The sequence below is a fragment of the Nyctereutes procyonoides genome, unplaced genomic scaffold, assembly GCF_905146905.1.
Source record: "Nyctereutes procyonoides isolate TBG_1078 unplaced genomic scaffold, NYPRO_anot_genome, whole genome shotgun sequence".
In the NCBI taxonomy this organism is placed as follows: Eukaryota; Metazoa; Chordata; class Mammalia; order Carnivora; family Canidae; genus Nyctereutes; species Nyctereutes procyonoides.
The window spans coordinates 71701369-71726148 of record NW_026575126.1 but is presented as its reverse complement, the minus strand read 5'-3'; the positions used below and the strand labels follow the sequence as shown (position 1 = coordinate 71726148).

At 57.7% G+C, this 24780-nt stretch overlaps 1 protein-coding gene across 3 annotated transcripts; it reads left to right on the top strand.

Annotated features, from left to right (window-relative positions):
* Positions 1-7327: 7327 nt before the first annotated feature.
* Positions 7328-24439, top strand: STX1A (syntaxin 1A). Of its 3 annotated transcripts, none has more exons than XR_008666513.1 (10): positions 7328-7419; positions 15850-15927; positions 16085-16184; positions 18858-18932; positions 19634-19707; positions 19808-19916; positions 20014-20087; positions 20763-20900; positions 22311-22486; positions 22772-22809. XR_008666513.1 is itself a non-coding variant. In XM_055341259.1 (10 exons), exons 1-10 carry the CDS (start codon positions 7390-7392, stop codon positions 22847-22849), a joined length of 867 nt encoding a protein of 288 aa, XP_055197234.1. In that variant the 5' UTR covers positions 7328-7389; the 3' UTR covers positions 22850-24437. The 3 variants fall into 3 exon arrangements, 2 of the variants coding, with proteins under 2 accessions (XP_055197234.1, XP_055197235.1); XM_055341259.1 differs by having other exon boundaries at positions 22376-22486; positions 22772-24437; XM_055341260.1 differs by lacking the exons at positions 7328-7419; positions 15850-15927; positions 16085-16184 and adding an exon at positions 16349-17477 and having other exon boundaries at positions 22376-22486; positions 22772-24439.
* The last annotated feature ends 341 nt before the right edge of the window (positions 24440-24780 follow it).

Sequence of the window (24780 nt, the reverse complement as noted above, 5' to 3'; positions counted from 1 at the left end):
TTGTCACTGTCAAAGTGTCTCTCCCACCAGCCTAAGGGCTTCTAGAGGTCAGGTGGTGACTCATCATCCCAACCTGGACACTCAGGTGCTCAGCAACAATGGGGTCAGCAAAGCAGCACCGGCCAAGCCCAGCAGGTGGCAGCAGTTCCCAACCTCAAGGATCCGGTAGGCAAGGGGCCCTCCCCGCCTGTGGGATGGAAACCCCAAACTGTCCCCAGGGGCTTTGGGATCTTTCAAGTGCCCAGCTTTTCCCTCAGTGCTCCTTTATAGGAACACTGCTCACTCATATTGCACTTTCTGGGCCAGCTTTGGGAAATTCACAAGAATGAGACCTGGTTCCTTCCTTTTAGATGTCCCCACATAATTAGGGGACAGACACCTGACACAGACCATAGCCATACAGCACAATCAGTGCTACAATCAGGATAAATACTGGTCTTTGTGGGACCACACAGGAGCCCAGCTCTCATTCTTGGGCAGTCAGGGATGAATTCTTACAGGAGGTGATGTCTAGTAGGAAAGGCATGAAAGTCAAGGGCCAGGTGACTGCGGGAGGAAGAAGGAAACAGGGAGGAGAGTGTCCCAGGTCTGGAGAACTATGGCAAGTGCAAAGTCCTAAGAGGGATGTGCCAAGTGGGCATCAGGCATCGTGGCTGCATCAAGGGAAGGTGGCCTCCGAGAGGTGACACAGGGTTGGACCACAAAGGAAAGAAAAATCTCTATTGGGATATCAGGATTCTTCCCTTGGGGGCAACAGGGAAACCAGACTGCCATGTACAAGTAGAGTGCAGAATGCCACAGAGATGCCCCATTGACTAAAGTGGGGACAGGGTTTTATAGGTCATTGGTGTGGACCAAATATCCATCAACTACCCACATTAAAGAATGAGGTGGGGCATCTGGATAGCTCAGATTAAGGAGGTTAAGCATCTGACTCTTGATCTCAGCTCAGGTTTTTTTTTTTTTTAATTTTTATTTATTTATGATAGGCACACAGTGAGAGAGAGAGAGAGGCAGAGACACAGGCAGAGGGAGAAGCAGGCTCCATGCACTGAGAGCCCGACGTGGGATTCGATCCCGGGTCTCCAGGATCGCGCCCTGGGCCAAAGGCAGGCGCCAAACCGCTGCGCCACCCAGGGATCCCTCAGCTCAGGTTTTGATCTCAGGATTGTCATTTCAAGCCCTGCATTGGGCTCCACGCTGGGCTTGGAGCCTACTTTTTTTTTTTTTTTAAGAAGGTGAATGTGTATTATGGGGACTGCCTGGTTCCCACAGGGAATAGGCTCTATTCTCTCACTATGCCTGACCTTGTTCACACCCTTGGCCCAGAACACCTGGCCATCTCCTGCGCATCCCTTAAGACCCAGTTCAAGTACCCCCGCTCTGGGAAGCAGTCCCTGATCCAAGGGAGATGGCTGCTCTGGGGATGCATGGCATCTTGTACAGCGGTTTCTATTTTAGCCCTTGCAGTGTTTCTGGCTCCTCTGTCTCTGCCCATCCCTCACCTGTCAGAGAGTATTCCATTCCAACTTCATCCCTTGTTTCTTATTCCATAGACACGTGCATGCACACGGAGGCATGTACTCTGTGGACTGTGGCCCACAACTTTCTCTTCATTCCAAGCCAGACTACTCCTGCCTCCTGAGCTTCCAGCTGGTGTTGCACATGAACTCCTCATTGACCATCTGCATGTCTCCCCAGATATCTGGGCAAGCACCTTAAATGCTCACAGGTGTCTGGTCTGAACTCCTCCCCTGCCCCTGGATCTGCTCCTCCTCCAGGAGCCAGTTCTGCTTTTCTCTGTACATGCTCAGTCATCAGCACCTGTTGCTTCTAGTTCATAATATCTCTCATTGTCTTAACGTCTTTTTAATATTTTATTTTTTAAGTAATCTTGACATCTAACATGGGGCTCGAACTCACAACCCCAAGATCAAGATCAAGAGTCACATGCTTGGGGTATCTGGGTGGCTCATTCCGTTAGGCATCTGACTCTTGATTTCGGCTCAGGTCATGATTTTTGGGTCCTAGGATGGAGCCCCCCAAGGCTGGCTCTGCGATCAGTGGGATGCCTGCTTGAGGATTCTCTCTTTCCCTCTGCTCCTCCCCCAGCTCTCTCTCTCCTCTTGCTCTCGCTCTCGCTCTCTCTCTCTCTCAAATAAATAAATAAATCTTTTAAAAAAAGTCACATGCTGTACCGACTAAGCCAGCCAAGCTCCCCTAATTGTTTTACTGTTTTATAACAAACATTCTTTTCATAATTGAAATACAGTATAGTAATATTAAATAAGTCTCTGGAACACCTTTGACCCTCCTCCAGGCCAACAGGTCTTGCGATTGTTCAGCTGGTCAAGGTCTCTCTCTTAGACACTACTTCTAGCTGTCCTCCACACTGCTACAAGCTCTTCCCATGCTCCAAGAACTCCTTATGCCGGCTGCCTTCAGCCCGGACTGTTCCCATGAAATCCAGATCATGTGGGCAATGGCCAACTTGCCCCCCCAGTTTGGTGTAATGGGCAACTCAAAATTTATATATCCCAAACCCAAATCTTGATCTACTCTCACCCTCAACCTACCCCTCCTCCGGTTCTTCCCCAAACTTTGCAAGCAGTAACAGCATCTTTCCAGGGGTTGGGGTCAAAAACTTTGACTCCAATCATCCTGAATGATTCTCAGTTTCTTCTTTTTTTTTTTCTCAGTTGGCTTGACCTCCATTTATTTTTTTTTAAGATTTTATTTATTTATTCATGAGAGACACAGAGACAGAGGCAGAGACACCGGCAGAGGGAAAAGCAGGGTCCCTGCGGAGAGCCTGATGCAGGACTCATTACCAGGACCCTGGGATCACGACCTGAGGTAAAGGCAGATGCTCAACCACTGAGCCACCCAGGCGTCCCTTGGCTCTACCTTTAAAATGTATGCAGAATATGACCACTTATCACCATCACCGCTGTCACCTTTATCCCAGCCACCCACACGATTGCGGTCACTTCCATTTATGGCATCCCTCCATCCTCCCCAGAGCCTTTCACAGTCTACAGACGCAGACTTAGGGTGGTTCAATTTATGATGTTTTTGCCTTTACGACGGTGTGAAAGAGATATGAATTCAGTAGAAACCATACTTTGAATTCTGAATCTGGATCTCTTCCCAGGCTAGCGATATGAGGCGCGATCCTCTCTCGTGATGCTGGGTCGTGGCATCTGCAGCAATCACGAGGGTGAGGAACCTCTGCGCTGACAGCCCTCCCGTGCCCAGACAACCACTTTGCTTCTCACTTTCTGGACGACACTCAGTACATCACATGAGAGAGTTAACACTTTATTATAACATAGGCTCCGTGTTATCATAGATGATTTTGCCCAACTGCAGGCTAATGCAAATGTTCTGAGCACACTTAAGATCAGCTATGGTGGGGACGTCTGGGTGGCTCAGCAGTTGAGCATCTGCCTTTGACTCAGGGTGTGATCCCAGTTCAGGGATGGAGTCCCACATCGGGCTCCCCACAGGGAGCCTGCTTCTCCCTCTGCCTGTGTCTCTGCCTCTCTCTCTGTGTCTCTCATGAATAAATAAATAAAATCTTTCGAGAAAAAAAAAAAGGCCAGCTATGGTGTTCGGTAGGTTAGGTGTACGACATGCATTTCCCCCTTAGGATATTTTCAGTTTACAATGGGTTTATAGGGGTGTTACCCCACTATAACTCGAGGAAGATCTGTATTCTATACCCAGCAAACAGAGCAATTCTGTTAAAGCCCAAGATGGATCTCAGCTCTCCTCACGTCCCTTATCTGCTCCTGTGGCTGGCATCCCAGTCAGAGAAAAAGCCAAAGGAAGTGGTCACTTACAAGGCTCCTCCCCGACTTCTCTGACCTCACCTCTTCTAAGGTCTTCCTTACCCACTATGCTCCAGACATCCACGCCTCCTTGCTGTTTCTCCAACATGCAAGGCATGCTTCCAGCTCATGGTCTTGCACTTGATGCTCCTTCTTCCCAGAATGCTCTCCCTCCAGAGACCTACATGACTCACTCTCTCGTCTTCTTCAGATATTTGCTCAAATGCCACCTTCTCATGGAGCCTGACTGGCCTAGTCAGTGGGATGTGGGGCTTTTGATCTCCAGGTTGCAAGTTCAAGCCCCACTTTCGGTGTAGAGACTACTTAAAAAAGAAATCTTAAAAAAAAAAGTCACTTTCTTAGCAAGGCCCTCCTTGACCGTTGAAATTATTTTGGAAACTTAGGAGTGTCTGGGTGGCTCAGTCGGTTGAGTGCTGACTCTTGATTCCAGCTCAGATCATGATCTCAGGGTCCTGGGGGAGAGCCCCTCTTCAGACTTGCTTGAAGATTCTCTCCCCCTCTGCCCCTCCCCCTGCTCACTCACTTTCTCTCTCTAAAATAAATATTTAAAAATAAAATAGAACAAAATAGGAAACCAACCTCAAACCTAGCATCCCCTACTGCTACTTCCTACTTTGTTTTCTCCATAGCATATTATCACCACCTTAGAAGTTATTTATCTTCTCTTTCCTCTCCTAGACATGGACTCCGTGAGGGCAAGGACTTTTGTTTGTCTTGTTTTCCACCATGTCTCCAAGATCTAGAATAGTCAGTGCACGGTAGATGCTCAGTTAACGTTTTTTTTTTTTTCAATAGGCTCTACACCCAGCACAGAGCCCACTAGGCTTGAACTCATGACCCTGAGATCAAGACCTGAACTGAGATCAAGAGTCAAACACTTAAACCAACTGGGCCACCCAGGAGCCCCAGCTCAGTTAATTTTTGGTTAATGGAAGTCAGATCCTTGATACTCTCCTCCTTGTCTGCACAATAAAGTTCAACATTCAAGGAAGGCCTCCCTCACTGGCTTCATCTCTTACCCATGCACACCCTCACACCTGAGTGCCACAGAAGGTTCTGAGGTTCTCCAAATGCTCCCCGCCTCACCCCCAGTTTCTGGGCACACTCCTTCTGTCCCGAACACCTCCACCATTCCCTGCTGCAATCTCACTTCTCCAACACCCAGCTCAGATGTCATGGCCTCTGGGAAGCCACCCAAGATGCCTCACATACTGAAACCATGTCTGTCTCTCACTTTATGTTACATCTTAAGTGCAAAACAGTGGCTTGAGCATAGTTTCCTAGGTAATGTTTGATAAATGAATGAATGATTGACTGAGGGTAAGACCTCTAACAGAAAAGAAGAGTTTAAGGTGAAAGGCACACATCTATTCTTTATTCATTTTTCATACTACCATTTAATATGTACATTAATAAGTGATGCGTGGTATGACACTGGGGCCCTCTGAGGGCATGAGCTGTGTCTCCCCCTCCTGCCCTCTTTCCACAGGGCCAGACACTGGGCTCTGAGAGTGCACCCATGACCCACCCCACCGATTCACCCTGCACATGGGAAAGCACTCCGGACTAAGAGTCAGGTAGCACCTTCCCGGCCACTCATTCTCTGTAACCCTGGCAGATGAGTCCTGGTTGTGCATCTGCCAAATGGGGGGCACCACCAATGCTTGCTCTGTGGGATGCTCAAGGTTGAGGTCTGGACAACTGGAAAGGGTGTGGCTGCCTCTGATGCCAGGCCGCATCTAAGCTAGTCAGTCTCTGGCCAGATTTCCAGGGAAGGAGAGATGGCTGGAACAGTGTCCCTAGCCTGTCTGCCAGCCAGCTAACCTGTGCCCAGTCTGGGAGAAGTGCCAGGCCCAGACACACTGGGCAGCAGGGGGCTGGCCCAGCTCCAGAACACCTTGGCAGCCCTGGGGAAGGGAAGAGGAAGTGCTTGGCTTGAGGTGAGGAGGGTCTGGGCCAGGACACAGAGGGGACAGCTGGGGGCAGTATATGGTTGCTTATGTCAACAAGATGCTGGCAGGGATCAGAACAGAAGCATCTGCTACAGACTAGCCCCCACCTACCACCGCTCTACATGCTGCTAAGATCTTTCCATTAGTGCCACAGTGAACTGGGCCCCAGGCTTAACTGCCCCAGCTATAGAGAGAAATAGGATCTCAGGCCTGGGGCTGGGACTCAGGGTTGGGATTGTAGGGAAAGGGGCAGGAGAGCAGGCTTGAGCTTAGATCTCCCTTCCCCAGAGAGAGAAGGGTTCCTGCGTCCCGCTGGGTGTGGACACTAACGGAAACATGGTGGTCACCCAGCATCGGACCTATGAACTGAGAAACCCTGGGCAAAGAGGGGCCAGAGCCTGAGTCTGGATGAGGTGTTGGGGGAAAGTGGGAAGGGTAGGGCTCAGAGGGTAGAACTCTGGAGGAGGTTTTTGGCTGGAGGGGGTTTTTGGAGGGGAGTGCTAGAGGTTCCGAGGCCATAAAATCAATGGGTTTTCGACCTCCTGCAAATCCTCAGGGATGTGAGGAGCTCTGGGGGTGAAGATCCAGGTGAAGAACGAGGTCTGGGCTACTGGGAGGCTGAGTGCAGGGAGGGAGCAGGGGCTCTGCGGCCCCATCCCAAGCAGGGAGCGCGCGGCGTAGGGCACGCGACACGCGGAACCGGGTCCCAGGGCTGCGACCCTACGGCGCCGGCCCGGGGCCCGCGGCGGAGCTGGGGTCCCGGGGACCGGGGCGGGGGGCGGGGCCGGGCCGTGGTCCCGGGGGCGGGGAGGCGGGGCTGGGCCGCGGTCGGGGGGCCGGGGCGGAGCTGGGCCGGGTCCCCGGGGCCGAAGGCGGGGCGGGGGCCGGGGCGGAGCCGGGGTGAGGAGGCAGGGCTGGGCCGGGTCCCGGGGGCCGAAGGCGGGGCGGGGCGGGGAGGCGGGTTGGGCCGGGTTCCGGGGGCCGAGGGCGGGGCGGGGCGGGGGCCGGGCCGGGGCGGGGCCGGGGCGGGGAGGCAGGGCTGGGCCGGGTCCCGGGGGCCGAAGGCGGGGCGGGGCGGGGGCCGGGCCGGGGCGGGGCCGGGGCGGGGAGGCGGGGCTGGGCTGGGTTCTGGGGACCGAGGGTGGGGCGGGGGCCGGGGCGGGGCGGGGAGGGGCCGGGGCGGGGAGGCGGGGCTGGGTCGGGTCCCGGGGGCCGAAGGCGGGGCTGGGCTGGGGCCAAGGCAGGGCGGAGCCGGGGCGGGGAGGCGGGCGGGGCCGGGGTCCCGGGGCCGAGGGCGGGGCCTGGGCGGGGCCGGATCCCGGGGGGGCCGAGGGCGGGGCCTGGGCGGGGCCGGGTCCCGGGGGGGCGAGGGCGGGGCCTGGGCGGGGCCGGGTTCCGGGGGGGGCGGGGGCGGGGCCTGGGCGGGGCCGGGTCCCGGGGGGGGGGCCGGGGCGGGGAGGCGGGCTGGGCCGGGGTCCCGGGGGCCGGGGCGGGGCCGGGCGGGTGCTGCGCAGCCGCGGGGCGGCCGCCGCGCATGCGGGGCTCACACGGCTGCAGCCGGCGCCGCTGCCACTCCCGGGAGCATGAAGGACCGAACCCAGGAGCTCCGCACGGTGAGTCCGGCCCCCCGCGCCGCCGCTCGCCGCCCGCGTCCCGCGCTCCGGCCGCCCCCCGCTCGGCCTCGGCGGCCCCCGGGCGACGGCCCCTGCGTCCCCGGCCCGGCGGGAGGGAGCGGTGCGGAGCCGGGGGACCCCCCTCCGGTCCCGCCCCTCGGACCCACTCCGGGTCACGGGCTCGCGTGAGCTCGGCGCCGTGGGCCCGCGGGCTGGCGGCCGGGGCCCGGGGTCCTGGATAAACTTTCCGGCGCCCCCTTGTTTTGGGGGGTCGGAGGACGATTCTCGGATGCCGGTGGCGGGACGGGGGCTGACCTCTCCCGCGGCCCGCGGAGCCGGTCCCGTCTCCGCCACCCCACTGTGCCTCATCATTGGCCCTCCCGTCCCCCGCACGGGTGTGGACAGACGGCCGGAGCGCAGCGGGCAGCGGCCGGGGGCGGTCCCCGGCCCAGAGCCCCGCCGCGGGGCGCGCTGCGGAAGCCGGGCCGCCGGGAGGGGCCGCGCTCCTCGCGCTCGCGCTGTCCCGCGGGGCGCCCCGCCGCCTCCGTCACCTGTAGCTCGTCACCTGCGGCTCCCCACCCCCGTCGCGCTCCGGGTCTGCTGCCCACCTCGGCCCCAGAGGGGTCAGATTCTCACCCCCCCCCCCCCGCCCCGGTCTACCTTCCTGGCACCTGGGGAGCCCCGGTGGGCGCAGTTTTCACACCCTTCCGGGGTTCCTGGTCTGATTCCAACTTGAACCTATTTTTCCACCTGTGCCTCCGAGGCCCCTGGGGTGTGGCTCCTGGGGCGGGGTTTGGGGGGAGTTAGAGGCTGCGCAAAGGCTCTGACCAGAGCCCACCGTCTCCCAGCCCTGACAGAGACCTCTGCCGCTGCTCCTCATTCCCCCTCTCCCTCCTCTCCCCTGGCGTCTGGCGTTTACCAGACATTCTCACCTCTGCCCTTAGAGATGGCAAGCCTGGGGGCGTGTGGGGGCAATGAAGGAAATGAAGCCTGTATTTGGGGGAGGGGGGCCTCAGGGCTCTAGACCAGGCTGACTCTTGTCTGATCCGCTAGCTGACCACTCTCCTGTCTAGCAGGTGCCCTTCCGAAGGTCCTGATCTGGGGTTGGGGGGGGGCAGGTAGCTCAGTGGCTGCGCAGAGCCCTCCCCCTGATACCCCATTTGCAGCTAGAGACTGAGGTCCTCTTATATGGAAAGTTTCAAGTGTACTTTGGGCTTTTGATACCCCGGCTTGACCTTTCCATCCAGAGGTTCCTTACATTTGTGCCCTGTCTCCCCCATTATACTAGTCTTGTCTCCTGGGCAGTCTGGAGCTGGGATCTGTACTCTCCTGCCTCCATCTCCACCACCACCCCACTTGCTCTGGCTACCAGCCCCCACCCTCCCATCAGACCACTTATTCCTGGCCAAAAGCTCAGCCCCCAGGGTAAACCTCAGGAGGTTTCAAAGGAAGAAGATGGTCGCTCATGTCATATATGATGTCTAAACACTTCCCCTGCCAGCCCTTGCGGTTGCCCTCAAGCTTCCTGTGCTACGTTGAGTCAAAAAGAATGTTATCTTGGGAATGAATGGCCATGTGGTGCATTTGCTGATGTTTGGGTGCCTGGTGGGTCAGAGAAGAGTATATGTGGTAACCAAGTGTTTAGGGGAACACGGTCCTTTACATGTGACGGGGTCTCTGGCTCATCAGCTGTCATCCTCGCTGCTAAAGAGGAAACTGAGGCACAAGAGAGCAAGTGGGACTCATGGTAGCCCAAAAGGAATGGTAGAGAAGGGCTTTGCCTAGTCTCAAAGACAGATTTAAATCTGGCTGGGACTGGGGGACCACCAGGAGAGCTTGGCTTGTAGGGAGCTTGAACCCAGATCTTTTGCTTTGGTGTGTGTCTCTGTGACCCCTCACCCCTACCGCCCCCCACACCCCGACCGACATAACATAAACACTAGCCATGGTGGTCCTTTAGATGGTGAGGCCTGGCTTCTCTGTGAATTCACTGAGGCTTCCTCTAGACCCCACCCCTCAGGCATTAAGAACCTAGGGAGGCAACTGAACCCATTGCTGGGTGGCCCTGCCCATTGGGGGTTTCTTGCAGCCCAAACTGGGTGGGGTGGGACAGTTAGTCTGGTTGGGGGGCTGTCATTCCCACAAGCCTCCCTCTGGGCCTTGGGTTCACACCTATGAAAGTGGAGATAAGAAAACCTAAAGCCTAGTTTCTCAGGGTAAGGGGTGGTCACAGGTCTTCTGAATCTGTCTCTGTATTTAGGGGAGACCTTGAACCCCAGGCATCAGAATTCTCAGATCAGAATCCCCAGGAACCAGGAGGCCAGTACTGCCTGGGCTGGACAGAGGGGTGCTTGGGGCAGTGACTTGCACCACTGCCAGCCCTCCCTCCCTCCCCCTTTCTCTTTCCCCACCCAACGCCACCACATTTGGAAGGAAGGCAAGGGAGCTTATTTATAAAAGTCACACTTGGGGAAGGAGCTGGCGCATTTCCTCAGCGCTCTGCAGGCCAGGCCCAGCCCTCCAGCCTTCCCCAGCTCCCGCTTCCCATGCAGCTGATCTTTCAGTGGTACAGAGTGAAGGGATCATCGGGGGCCCTCGGAGATCAGAAAGGCAAGCCAGGGGCTTAAGAGGGGCAAAGACTTGCCCAGGGTCACACAAGCGGAGAGACTTGGGGCTACCAGGCATGCAGATGTTTCCTTCCCCTCATTCAGAGGCCTCCCTGGTTTCCTTTCTGAGAACTTCTTGGAGCTGACCACCCATCCCTGGGCCCAGAGGGTGTTTATCTCTGTGCTGAGCCATGTGCAGCACATGGGGCCTGCTGAGGACAGAGGACAGAGAGGAGGGAGTGTTGGGGCAGCCAGACCCTGAAAGAAGCCTTCCTAGAAGAAGGGAGCCTGGGGTGGTCCAGGAGTTGGGGATAAATGGGAGGAGGGAAGGTGGTCCGAAATAAGGGACCCATGAGAGTAAAGGCAGAGAGGTTGGAATGCCCAACAAGAGGGAATAGTGGGTGGTCTGATGCCCACTCACTGGAGTAGGCCTGGGTGGGTGGGGAAGCCTAGTGTGCCCCTTTGCCCACCTGTTCCCCCTTTTTTTGTCTCATGGCTGAGAAGAGACTGGGTGTCCTGGGCAACACCAGGGAGGTTCTTGCCTTAACCTCTCTGTGCCCATTTCATCACACAGTGGAGCCAGCCAGATCCGCCTTGCCGAGTGGAGAAATAGGAATATAAGAGTAGGTCTCCTTAGAGTTTCCCAGAAGAAACAATGGGTTAGACACATTTTCATCTGGGGTGCAGCCAGAATGACCTTCAGGGACTATCTAGTCCAACTTCCTCTTTCACAAATTAGAAAACTGAGGTCTGGAAAGGGCCAGGGTCACACAGTGTGTTGTGGGGTGTGGGGCAGAGGCCAGCTCCTCTCTACCAGATGAGGCTGCCTCCTGGAGCTGCCCTGGGGCCCTGCTCAGTGGCAGGGATCTGGTGGAGAAGGGCATACATAGGTTGGGGAGAGGGTGAGGGGATCAGACCAGGGCCGGGTGGGGACAGGGAGCCCCTCTTTCGTTCCTCGAGACCCAGCTTGACCTCACATACCCCTGACTCAGCTCTGGGTCTCTCAGCTCTAGTGGTATTGACTTTGATTCGTCATTTAAAAGAAGGAGGGGGGAAAAATAGCCCTCGAGGCAGACAACAGCAAGTTCTGCACAGGAGGAATGAATCAACCCTGTTGCCTGGCCTCCTGCCATCCATCCCCGGGGACCGGCCTGAAGGCTGCTTGGCCTTGGAGCCTCTTGGAGGAATCACACTTTTGTTTCCAGGAAGGTATCCTGGAATCCTGGAGCCTCTGCCAGGAGAGACCACCAGAGCTGTCTGGCATCCACTAGAAGTTCAGGGCTTCTGGCCAGTGCAGCTTCATTCCTGAGTGCCTGGACCAGAGGCCTCATGAGGCCAGAGTCTGTCAGAGAGGAGTAAGATCAGACCACTGATTCTCAACCCAGGGTGGAGTTGGCAGGGGGGGCTTTTTGAAAACTTAGCCTTACCAGCTCCACACCCCTAAATTCTGATTGGGTCTCTGTGGGGTAGAACCCTGGAAGCTGGCTTTGCGGGGTGGTAGGGGGGGGATTTCTTTAAACCCTCCAGGGGATTATGGTGCTGGAGCAGGATTGAAACCACTGACGGATGAACAGAAAACACCACAACAAGTCAAATGCTGGATGGATGTGAGAGCAAGAGGAAGAATGTAGATATACCCCAGTTTCTGATTTAGGGAGTCCTTGGGAATGGGAAGTTTCAGAGGAGGGGCGCAGGAGACGGAGGCAGAACCCAGTTTGGGCCAGGTGGCTGGTAGGGTGCTCATATGATGTCAGAGGGGTGGGGCTTAATCCTGAAGATGTTTACAGCTTGGGGCTTGTGACCACCACAGGCTCCAGCCGCCACCTCAGGTCCCCAGTCCAGCCCTCTGTGAGGGCTGGCAGATTTCCAAGGGAGCTGGGGGCCTAATGATTCAAAACCATACGGGTGCCCCTTTGTGCGTGTTGGCGTGGTCCACCCTGACCATCCCAGGACATTAGGAGATGGCATGCCAGCCTAGTTCCTCCTTCCTTTTGGGTCAGGAGTGCATCTGGACTTGGGGTTTGTCATTTCCTTAGTGTCCTGTGAAACCTGATTGGGGTCTTACTTAACCTGGAGGATGTCTCTAGAAAGGTGCCATAGGGCTCTGGCCTAGATGTGGATGAGGTTGCAGGGGGCAACAGAGTCATGAGCCATCAGAGTCTCACAAAGCCGAACAAGGATCAGAACAAATGAAGACATTAAACAGGAAAGAAGGTCCTTCGCTTGAGCCTAAAATCCAACCAAGTAGACATTGGTGGGGAAGGGCTTGGGGCTTTTCTGGACAGGAAGTACTACATGATCAGTTTTACTGATCTCTGGTTGCATTAACAGAGGTAAACCATGTAAAAAGAGGGAGGGGATGGCCAGCTTTTTGGTACCATTTAGAGCACAACCAACAGTAGATTCAGTTTGTATCATGTACCACAGAAGAAGATGGTTGGACCAAACGAGTCTGGGGTAGGGGCTGCAACTTAGGGCCCTGAGAGGGATCTGAGGGGAAGGGAATGGTCAACTTGAGAAGAAAAACCCAGGGAAAGTGTGGACATTGCCTTCAGATCCCAGGGAGAGGGTACCAACAGGTTCTTTATGGCGTGGGGCCATGCCACAGGAAAGGGACAATCGAGGCAGGCCAGGGTGGGCAGATCTGCCCAGGAAAGCAGTGAGCTCTCCATCACAGGGGGTGTGCAAGCTGAGGCTGGCAGCTGAGGCCAAGGTGACTTTTCAGGTCCCTTAGGGCCTGAGAGTCTGTGGCTGTAGTGTCAGTAGAGATGTGAATAGTGTGTGGGAAACCAGAGGAGCAAGAGACTGATCTGGGGCAGCTGGGGAAGGCTTCTGGGAGGAAGTGGCATCTAAGGATGAGGGGAATGTCAGCAGGTAGGTTGTAGCGGCAGGGAGATGGGTATAGGTGGGGTTTGCCAGGGTCTGGGTTCAGGCTGTGGCAGTGAGGGGATGTGGGGCAGGGGGGCAGTGGGTAAAAAGTCCTGAGGAGGAAGAAGTGCTAGGACTTGGTAAGGAAGGGGTCCCCACGGAGAATCCCCTCAGAGTTTTGCTTGGAGTCACCACTGGTGTGACCGAGGCTCTAAGTCAGGCCCTAAAGCCTCCAGTTGACTTTGGGGTCAATCTGAATGGTACCTTCAGGGTGGATCCTGACCTGGGAGCCCCAGTCAGGCCCTGGCCCAGGGGTCCCCTTCCTCGGCTCTGCCCTCATTGCTGGAGGTCCTGGAGGAGACCGTGGGCATCTTTCCTGCCATTCCCTGACTTCGCAGAAACTCCCTGACTCCAGCCTCAGTTTTCTGAGAAGTCTGTGCAGAGAGCAGGTTGGAGCTGCTGGTTGCTGGAGAACGTATGTCCTTGTTTTACAGACAGGCAAACCGAGGCCCAGGGAGAGACACCAGCCCAGATCCCAGGGGTCTCTGGCAACAGCTCTCGTCTCTGGAAACTCTGATGCCCTTGTCTTTGGCTCTAGCCAGTCATTACTCTTTCTGGGAGGAGAGCTGGAAAATTCTCCTTCTGTCCTTTCCTGTCCATCCCTATCTTTGTTTAGACCCCAAAAAGACAGAGAGGGCAACCTGCTGAAGGCTGGCAGGCCGCCCCAGAGGGGGCCCTGGGCTCCTCCAGACTGTACTCTGCCTCAGTTTCTCTAACAAGTCCTCCTCCAGTTTAGCTCCTGTGCCTGGCAACGTTCAAAAGTGTGGAAATGGCTTCTAGAGTCTCTTTGTCTATAGGTGGGCCTGGCTGGGGGGAGGGGGCCACCTGGTAGCAGCCACAGGCACTTGTGGGAGCGAGGATTTATTTTAGCTGCTGGGGGAGGAGGTGTGATCTCTTGATGAGAGGGGCCTGTCAGAGCCGCCTCCGTAAAGCTCCCAGCCAACCCCCTCTCCTGTCTGGTCCCACTCTGGTGGGACAGTGGGACCCTGAGAGCCCCAGGGGCACAGCCCTTTACAGACCATGCTGTGCCTTCCCACTCCGTCTTAGCCTTCTGCAGCCAGGAGTCACTGTCCCCACCGCTGTCAGCAGCAGACAGACCCAGGGGCAGGTCCCTCAGCCAGCCGCTGTCTGCGCGGGGCACAGAACCTGTCCCTCCCCAGCAGCCTGCCGGGTCCCTTGGCCTCTGTCGGGCCCTATTTTGGGCTCTGACCCTGACATAAGAGAGATCCAGGTGAAGGCTGCCCAGCCTGCTCAGGTGACCTCCCCCTGGGTGCTGAGACAGGAAGGGGTGTGACCAAGTCTCATCACCCCAGTCTGAGGGGGACAGTCCCACCCTTGGGACCCTGGCCCCTGCCCTTTCAGCATGGTGGGCTGCTCGCGGCCACAACTCCAAGCAGGTGAGGGTGAGGCTGATGGGGGATGAGCTTGGCCAGCACACTGGGAAGTTGGAGGTGTTGTGATTACTCTGCCCCCGGATGGGGGTGGCTTTTGTCTGGCTTCTCCCTGGGTGGTGGGTTGGGGCCTAGGGCAGGCTCTGAGCCAGGTGATGACTGGCCTCTCAGGCTGGTCAGGGCCCAGCTCTGGGCCTGAAGGGACAGAGAGAGAATTGAGGTCTGAGGTCAAGAATGACGGAGGAAGGGATCCCTGGGTGGTGTAGCGGTTTAGTGCCTGCCTTTGGCCCAGGGGGCAATCTTGGAGACCCGGGATCGAATCCCACGTCGGGCTCCCGGTGCATGGAGCCTGCTTCTCCCTCTGCCTGTGTCTCTGCCTCTCTCTCTCTCTCTCTCTCTCTCTCTGACTATCATAAAAAAATAAAATAAAAATTAAAAAAAAATGACGGAGGAAGGGATGCCTGGATGGCTCAGTGGTTGAGTGTCTGCCTTTGGCTCAGGGCATGATCCTGGAGTTGCGGGATGGAGTCCTGCATGGGGTTCCCTGTAGGGAGTCTGCTTCTCTCTCTACCTGTGTCTCTGCCTCTCTTTCTTTCTGTGTCTCTTGTGAATAAATAAATAAAATACTTAAAAAACAAAAATGACGGGGGGAGAGCTGAGTTTGCAGAGCTGCACACAGGCAGGCTGCATGCAGGCAGTATCTCTCAGGCCTGCTTGAGGTGCAATGGGATGGCCCTTGTGTCAGCATCCCACCTCTTTGGAGGCAGGTGTGGGTGGCACTCAGGCCTCTCACTCCCAACATACCCCCCCACCAAAGGGAGCTTGGGAACTTTGAGCCCCATCCCAATTAAAACCTTTGGGACCAGGGACACCTGGGTGGCTCAGTGGTTGAGCATTTGCTTTTGGCTTGGAGCATGATCCTGGGTTCCTGGGATCGAGTCCCATATAGGGCACCCTGCAGGGAGCCAGCTTCTCCCTCTCTCTGTGTCTCAGCCTCTGTCTCTGTGTCTCTCATGAATAAATAAAATTAAAAAAAAAAACAAACCTTCAGGACCAGAAAGTAGAAAGGGCTGGTGTTCAGGCAGCCTGTCTCAGGCAAGGTCTGTGAGTTGGGGCCCCTAGCCAGGGAACCAAGCCTTCCCAGCTGTCCCCTTGGGTGAGAGGCATGCTGGGAGGACCCCAGTCCTGTGGGGAGGGGGCAGGCAGCTGGGCCGGGGAAGGAGTCCCTGGCCTAGAGATAGAGACTTTCCCCATCACCAGTTCGGCAGGCAGGGCTTCTGTCTTTATGCTGGGTCCCCTGGGGTCCTTGAGGTCTCGCTGTGCCTGGGAGCTGAGGGCACAGCCAGACCTCATCCCTGATAAGAGGACACAGGGCAGCAGTGGGGGCCCTGGAGCTGAGCCTGCAAGCCTGCAGTATGTGGATGCTGGGTAGTTTGTGGCCCTAGGTCCAGCAGGACCCTGTGGGCCTACCAGAGTTTTGCTCACGTGTACACACCCCTGTGCAGGCCAAGGACAGCGATGATGATGACGATGTCACTGTCACTGTGGACCGGGATGGCTTCATGGATGAGTTCTTTGAACAGGTGGGAACCAGCACACCCCACGTCCTCGAATACTCTGGCAGACCTTGGTGGGGGGCCCATGTCTCACCCCCACCCCACCCGAAGCCTGGTCCAGCCTCTGCCCAGGGCCCACGGGCCTCCGGCTGGATCCTCCTGACCGGCTGGCCTTGGTGTGCAGGTGGAGGAGATCCGAGGCTTCATTGACAAGATCTCGGAGAACGTGGAGGAGGTGAAACGGAAGCACAGCGCCATCCTGGCCTCCCCCAACCCTGACGAGAGTGAGTGTGTAGGACTGAGGGGTGGCTTTCAGGCCTCCTAGAAGGCGCTGCTGTGGCGGGGGCGGGGGGCAGGGGAGGGTGGCTTCCTAGAACCCCAGCACCCACACTGTGTGTCGCCTGAGGGGTACCTGGGCCTGGCCCTGGTGGGGAGGGCCTCGTGGAAAGCTTCGGGGAACACAGCTGGCCGAGGCCCGGGGTGGGGGTTAGTGCCTGGGATCCCCTGTTGGACCTGGGTCTCACACAGGTTTGTGTGGAGTGGGGCGGCCGTCCTCGGGCCAGCCCTGCCCTCTCCAGGTAAGCCGGGTGGGTGGGTGCTGCCCAGCTCAAAAGGAAGCCTCTCCGCCCAGCCCCTCCCTTTCCTGAGCCTCCCCGGGGGAGCAGATGGCAGCGCTGAGCCTCAGCACCGTGGGAGGGCAGGCCGGCCAAGCAGGAGGAGCTTCCAGAAAGAGCTAGCAGCCCTGGCACCTGGCCCTGGTACCCCAGAGCTGGGCATTCTCAGGGCTCCAGGAAGTCACCTTTCTCCTTCCGCACAGGGAGCCTCTGTGTGTCTGCGTTCCACTCTGTCCCCACACAGGTCCCCCTGACCCTGCTGTCCCAATTCCTGGGGAGGTGTTGATGACTACACTGCCCTGTGCCAGGCTGACAGCATGCAGGCCTGAGATTCCTTCCTCCCAGCCCCGGGGAGTCAGTGACAGCGCTGGGGGCCCAGGCCCATAACCTGGGCAAGTGCACACTGCTTCTGCTTGCTCACCTCCTCTCGCCGCCGCTGCTCCAGCACCTCTGGAAGGCACCAGCCCACAGAGCCCCATCAATGCAAGGGGGAGGGTCCTAGCCGTAGGAGGGCCAGGGGAAGCACTCAGGGATGGGTTTCTCCAGCAGGGCCTTCCTATCTGTGGCCCTTCAGCCCCAGTCCACTGGCACCCTCAAGCCCCCACAAGAAATCTCTCCACAGCCCCTAAAGTGTGTTTGAACCTGAGGCCAGTGCCAAGCTAAGCAGGCGCAGTGCCAGGCCCCTGGAAAATAAAATGAGTCTGCAGGGAGCCGGGAGACTGTCCTTGGAATGCGTGGGAAGGAGAGAGGGGCCACCCAAGGCAGGGCACACATTCAGGGTGTCCATCACGCGTTGCCCCTGCCCCCAGACATTTGTTGGGGATGGCAGCATGTGACATCTTATGTCTTTATGTGCATGTGTGTCTGAGTTCGTGTGTGTCCCTCCTGATGAGAGTCAGAAGGGGCTACCTGTGGGAACAGAGTCCTATAAAGAGCGAGAGCATTCACCTGCTGGAAGACGGGGTGAGCACGGGGCAACAGATGCCTGTTCATTTATCTTAGCTGCCTCGTGCCACCTTCCTCACAAAGTCTCCTCGCGTCGTACGATCAGTAGCAGCCAGTTCAGATTTGCCACCGTGAGTCAGGACCAGCCAGTGGTCACTGATGTAGGGAGGGGGCTCCCCGGTACCGATTCTAGAGCAGAGGGAGCAGTTAACAAGGAGTCACCGGGAAAGGTGGCAGCAAGCAGGGGGCTCTCCCGGCCGAGGCCTGCTCTGCCTTCCCTGGGGGCCGCCATCCGGGTTGGGCTATTTTGGATCTGAGCAAAAGAGGCAGAGACGTCAGAGCAGCTGGTAAGTTTCCTTTGTTTGTACGAATGAAGCGCCTTCCTCCGCTCCTCGAAGCCCCCCACCTCCCAATCCATTTAGTAGGTGCCCACCCAAAGTAACTGCTGTAAATGCCCTTCCAACACCCTCTAGGAGAGGGCCAGCCCCAGAGGAAAGCAGATGGTGGGTAAGAAAGGCCGAGCAAGAGCTCAGTCCTGGTTTCTTCCGGGAAGCAGAGTCCTGGGGTTGCCCTGAGCTGGGGCAGGTTGCTGAGGGAGGCAGCCACTTGGCCAGCTAACCCCTCACTGGGGTGGAGCAAGCTGGGTACCCCCATGGCCTCCGCCAGCTTTAGAGAGACAGTTCAGCTGGAACAAAGGCCAGAAACACTAGGCTGTGGCCATCCCCCAGCTTTGCCGTCACAGGACCAGCCACCTGCTGCTCCAGGGCCACCTGTGTGCCAGGGGGCCCACATCCCTGAGGTTCTTTTCCATCAGCTCCCACACAGGCCAGGTGCCTCATGCCCCCATCCACCCACTGGGTACTCGGCAGTTGGTCTCCATTGAGCTCAGCACCTGGAAAGGGGGAGCAGTGACTCTGCATAGAATAGAGTCTACCCCACCCAAGGTGCTCAGTGGAGGGGGACCCACTTCAGCCTCCCTGGCCCCTGGCTCTGTCACCCTGGTGGCTGGATGCTCATCCCCCCAGAGCTACCAGGTAACTCTAGGTAAACCTGCACCCCCCCCATCCGACTCAGGCAAGCATCAAGTAAATGTTCCCCAGTGCCAATGCCAGCATTGCCAGCTGCTCCACAATTATTTCTGCCTTAAATTTAGACCCGTCTGTTATCCGCAGGGGGTGGGAGAGCCAGAGAAGGAGGAAGGGAGGCTCCTCGGAAGCAGCACAAGAGGGGGTGAGGCCGCAGCTGCTGTGGCCCCAGGCCCAGGGCTGGAGGGGCAGGCAGAGCCTTAGCCAGCGGAAAGGGGAAGGCCTGGGACCTGGGCCTGCCCGCGGGCTGAGCCTGAGCGTCAGGTCACAGGGGGAGCCCCGGGTTTACCCTGTCCCCCTTCTCCCTCCCCAGAGACAAAGGAGGAACTGGAGGAGCTCATGTCTGACATCAAGAAGACAGCAAACAAAGTTCGTTCCAAGTTAAAGAGTGAGTCTAAGCTCCAGGCCTTGTCTGGGCAGTAGAGGGGCACTCTGGGCCCGCTTCCCTGCGTGGCCCTGGGATCTTGCTGACTCTCGGGTACATTAGGTCTTGGTCTCCTTTATGTGGGTGCTGTCATGTGCCCACTCACAGCTGCTTCCTGGCAAGGCTTGTCTGGGCCAGGCTCAGGCCGTGCCTTGGGACAGATGCCTGAGGCTTCAGTGAGGGAGTGCCCCCCCCCCGGGCAATTGTCCCTCACTTCAGCAAGAGGGGGTTCAGGGGGCGGTCAGCACTGCCTGGTCCTGCCTGGAAGCCAAGGTGTGTTTGTGTGAGCACAGGTGCAGAGCTCCTGCAGATCGGGGCCACTAGACTGACCCTACCAGGTGTGGGCCCTCGTCGGGCACATGGGATTCCTGAGCAGAAGGCATGGTGGGCCTGAGCTGCCCGGCCTCACACACAGCAAGCACTCACACGCACAGCTTGCTGTGTGCCGAGGCCTTGCAGATGGCTGTACGTGTCGGCCCCCATCAGTGCCTGGCGCTCCTGCTTCCCCGTTGCCCACAGAGACCCCCTCACAGTGCACACTAGAGGGGGAGTGTCCCGAGCCTCTCCTGGGGGAGGTCCCGAGCCAGATCCTGGCTGCGGATGGGGATGGGGAGGGGACACTGGTGAGGGGACAGGTATGGCTCAGCAGCCCTCCATGCCTCCAGGCATCGAGCAGAGCATCGAGCAGGAAGAAGGCCTCAACCGCTCATCCGCAGACCTGAGGATCCGAAAGACACAGGTGCTGCGGGTGGGGCTCTGGGGCGGGCCAGAGGGCACCGGAGGCCCTGGTGCCCTGCGGGTCTGGGCCTGACACCTGTACCCCCACCTCACACCCCCAGCACTCCACGCTGTCCCGCAAGTTTGTGGAGGTCATGTCCGAGTACAACGCCACACAGTCGGACTACCGCGAGCGCTGCAAGGGCCGCATCCAAAGGCAGCTGGAGATCAGTGAGCTGAGGGGGTGGGGCTGGGGCCGAGGGGCGGGGGCGGGGCTGCGGCCGAAGGCTGCGGAGTGTGCAGGGCTCACTGAGACCCCTGCCCGCAGCTGGCCGGACCACAACCAGCGAGGAGCTGGAGGACATGCTGGAGAGTGGGAACCCCGCCATCTTTGCTTCCGGAGTGAGTGTGAACTCCCCTCACCCCCTACCCCTGCTGCGTGTCCAGAGTGCTGGGGCTGGGCAGTCTCTGGACACAGCCACCTTGTGAGGCAGGTTTCAGAGAAGGCTGAGCCCCAGAGGAAGAGGGACCAGACTGAGGCCACGCAAATGATGTGGCAAAGGTAGAATTAAGACCTGTCTCCTGGTTCTCCCAACTGGGTCTACTTTCTTGCTTCTCCTGTTTGCCACTGGCCAGGGGCTCCTACTACCATCCTCAGGGCCCTTTTCCTCTCTTGGGAGACATGGGTGCCCTTGGCCATCTCTACATTCAAGTGAAGCTTGAGCAAGCGGGGGACGGCATCCTGGAAGAGGTGGCACACAGGGATGAAGGCAGCTAGGGCCTGTGGCTTCCAGGAGAGGAGGGAGGGGCAGTTACCCTGTCTGGGAGGCTGACGGGAAGGAGTGGGGAGAAAGGTGGTTCAAGGCCTGGGTCCTTGGGGCAGTCAAGTTGGTCTCTGTACAAGGCTGGTGAGCAGTTACTGTGTGGCAGGCACAGGCGGGGAGTGTCACTAGCCCGTTAATACTGAGAAGTCCAGCTCAGATGCCTTTGCTCTTGGCCTGCTGCCCTGGCCCTGGCACCCGTCCCTACCCCCTGGAGCAGGCTCCTGGGTCCCAGCCCACTGCTCCCACCCTCTAGATCATCATGGACTCCAGCATCTCAAAGCAGGCTCTGAGCGAGATTGAGACACGGCACAGTGAGATCATCAAGCTGGAGAACAGCATCCGTGAGCTGCATGACATGTTCATGGACATGGCCATGCTTGTGGAGAGCCAGGTGAGAGCCTCGGGCCCCACTGCCCTCCACCCGCCCTGAGCCCACAGCAGCAACCCAGGGCTGCACTAACCCCTATCCTTTTTGCCTGACATGCTGCCCTGCTGGGGAGGGACCAAGGCTCCAGGTAACTAACCACCCCGTTGAAACCGCCTCCAGGGCTGTGCCCATCTGAAGGACCCCATCCTCTGCATGGCTCTGCTACTGGGCTCTGGGTGCTGCATGGCCCTGCATGGCCCTATACCCAGCCTTGTCCTGTCTTATCACCGATTTGTCACGTGAGCACTGCAGACAGCCACTTTTCTAGGAGCTGGACATCGAGCAGTGACCAGGACAGCTGAGGTCCTGTGCTAATGTGTGTTGGGCAAAAGGGCAGCATACGTAAATGACAAATGGAATGTTCTTGAGTTGTGCTGGGTGCTCAGGAGATGTTAGGAGGCAGTGTGATAAGGCAGTGGTCCTCCAACTGGATAGGGCCCAGGAATCACTTGGCAGGCTTGTAGGTTTCCTGGTCCCTATGCCCAGAGCTTGGTAGGTCAGAGTGGGGACCCGTGAATTTGCATTTCTAACAGGTTTGAGGGGGATGCTGATGCTGCTAGCCCTAGGGCCACACTTGGGGTAACACTGTAAGAGTCCCTGTGGTGGCCACTTTGGATGGAGGTGGTCAGGGAAGGCCTGAGGAGGTGGCATTTGAGCTCGGAAGACTTCCTATGGTGTGTGAAGAGTGGGACCAGCAGCAGCACAGTCCTGAGACTGGCAAGACCCCAGCTCACTGAGGAGGTCATACGGCTAGAGCTTAAGCTTAGGGGAAGGGGGTGTGAACAAGAGGGAGACGGTGGTTCTGGGCTTCTGGATTCTCTTCTAGACTGGAGGGTCTTGAGTATGGGCATGGTGTGAACCGAGTCAGGAAGCCGGGGGGCCCCGAGGAGGCTGCTGCTGCCATCAGCTAATAGACCATGGGGATACAGACCCCAGAGGAAGCAAGCAGTGGACTTGAAGGGAGTGGTCATTTTTCACATCGCTGCTGCTGGGGGATCTTGGGCAGCATCATGGTTGGAGTGGCATCTAGGGGCTGCTGGGACCAGATGGCTCAGAAGGGCTACAGGGGTAGGCAGGATGTCTTAAATGTTGAAGACGGAAGACAGAGCTGAGTGGAACCACCATGCCCATGAGGAGTGGCACCCTGTGCAGAGCACCAACTCCAGGCCCTGCCTCCTTCGGCCTCACTCCTGGCCCAGCTGAGCACCCTTTGCATGTCTCTACTCCCTTGGCTGAGATTGCATGGCCAGTTCCTCCCCAGGATGCCTGCTCCCCAGGGAGAGGAGGAAGCTGCCCAGGGGACCTGGCCTGAGGGGCACAGGTGAAAGCTGGCACCCCATCCTTATGCCTCCACTTTTCTTTCTCTGATCTCAGGGTGCTTCCCCAGAGTCCTGCTCTGAGGGGGACCCCCCTGGAGCTCACAGACACCGGCCCTGCAGGGGGAGATGATTGACAGGATCGAGTACAACGTGGAACATTCGGTAGACTATGTGGAGAGGGCTGTGTCTGACACCAAGAAGGCTGTCAAGTACCAGAGCAAGGCACGCCGGGTCAGTAGCTCCCCTCTGCCTGTTAGAGCCCCAAGGCCTCTCTCCACACTTGACTCCATCTGAGCCCTCACCCCAAGTCCCTCAGCTCCCCGCCATCACCGCCTCCTGGGTCCGTTCCGGGTGACACCTTCCCCAGGTCCAATTTTATTTCCACCCTCCAGACCCCCAGCTCTCAGTGCCACTCAGGGGCTCTTCTCCCTCGTGTGCCCCACTCCTCCAAGCTCTGACCCAGCCCTCAGCCTCAGCCTGTTTCTGAGGCCACTCCTTCCTGCCTCCCCCATGCAGAAGAAGATCATGATCATCATCTGCTGCGTGATCCTGGGCATTGTCATTGCCTCCACCTTTGGAGGCATCTTTGGATAAAAATCATCCCACCTGCCACTCTACTCCGGATGGTCTGCCCTCAGGAGGCCCCCTGGCTGCTGCTGCCTTCTGGCTCGGAGCCCCTTCTTTCCCATCCTATCCTGCTCCTTTCTCTGCCATCGGGCCCTCCATACCCACCCCACCCTGAGCCGTCGTGTGCATGATCTGTGACCGTGTGTGTCTGTACTGAGGAGCCGGTGGGGTGGGGCAGGTCAGCAAAGAACAGACTCAGGCCCTAGCCCAGGCCGCCTCACCCTTCCCAGGTAGCACTGCCCAGGGTAGCCATGCTCCCCCTCTCCCTGCCTTCTACTCCAGCCTGGGGTCTGCCCTCTCTTGGGACCAGGATTCTCTCTGGACCCCTACCTTGTCTCCTACCGCCTGGCCCATCTGCCCTGACCTCTCCAGCTGTCCCAAGTCGAGCCCCCTGAGGGGTGGGGACCAGCTGGCCACATGGTGCTGCTTTTCAGGTTAGGGGAAGGGTGGCCCTGAGAGACAGCCCAGCTCTAAGCCTCTAACAGCTCATCACTGCCAGGGAGGCTCAGGGTGCCGTGGCCAGGTGGCTTTTGGCTGTGTCAAGACCGGGCTCCCTCCCCTGCCTAGGGGCAGAGTCCAGCGGGTCTTGGCATTTCCCCTTCCCATGTTCTCACAGCCCCAGGAGCAACCCCTTTGGGCTCTCCCTGACCCCAGGTAACATACTTCCAGAGGCTGTCTGGTGCCTGGTTTCCAGCCACCCTTGGAGCTAGGGAAGCAGATTGAGCCCAGAGGGCCTCTGCCATAGCCAAAACCCACACACCCTGGGCCAGCCACTCTTCCCGGCAGGCCTTGGTCAGGTTCTCAAGCCATCGTGTGTTGCATGTTTGGGACAGTGGTCCCTGCTCCCTTGTGCTCTGGGAAATCAGACTTACTTCAGGCCTGCAATCACATCCTGCCCTTGCTGTCCTCCACTGACATGCCACGTGGGTGTCTGGTGTCTGGGATGCAGTATTCAGCAGCCAGCCAGGGAGGAGCACCTCCCTCCTCCCCGTCTTGGGGGCTTCTCAAGTCAGAAATGTGCCCCTGCCCGAGACCCCTCTTCCTCGTTGACAGGCTAGGAGTGTGCATGCGAGTGCATGCAGTAGGGGACAGGGCCCCGTCTGTGCCCTGCCTTCCCCTCAGCTCTGCTCCTACCCAGTGACTGTGACCACTGTCCGTTGTTGCCTTCTCTATCAGCCACTTCCCTCCCCGCCTTCACCCCCTTCACCAAAGGTCTTGGTACAACCAGCTGCCCATTTTGTGAAATTTTTATGTAGAATAAACATTTGTATCTGTACCATGCCTCTACTGTAGATTTTTTGCTGCCAGTATCCTAGCCTTAGAACTTCAGGATGAATGTGCACAGCACTAACAGGAAGGAGGGGCCCAGAGGGTCCCTCCTGCTCCCTCAGCCTCCAGATCCTCCGGCCCCTCCACCCCAGCTTAAAGGCTGATGCCTGGTCTGTCCCGTGGGCCATATCCATACCCTCCTCCTGCTTTTTCCCAGAAGTCACAAGCGATCCCCAGATGCCCCCAGTCTTAGCATGCTACAGCCCACTAGTAACCGGACAGAAGACAGGCCCTGAAGGCAACCAAGTGCTGGCCTGATGGACAGCTGGTGCAGCTCAAGGCCAAAAGTCAGCCCAGGCCACAGGCTGGAGGATGCCTTTAACTAGAGGGCAACCAGAGGCCAGGTGGTAGCTGCAGGTCAGTGGGTCCCACAGACACATTTCCGCTTGCCCATCCTTCCCGAATCTGCCTCGTGCTGGAATAAACAGCCCGAAATTAAATCTACCGGTATTCCTTGTAGATTAATAAAAGAATGCTTTTCATACACTTAAGTTCTTCAAGCCTCGTCTGGACCTGGGGAACCTGGTGATAGTCCCCACAGCCCCCACCTCTGCCCCCCAGTAGAAACT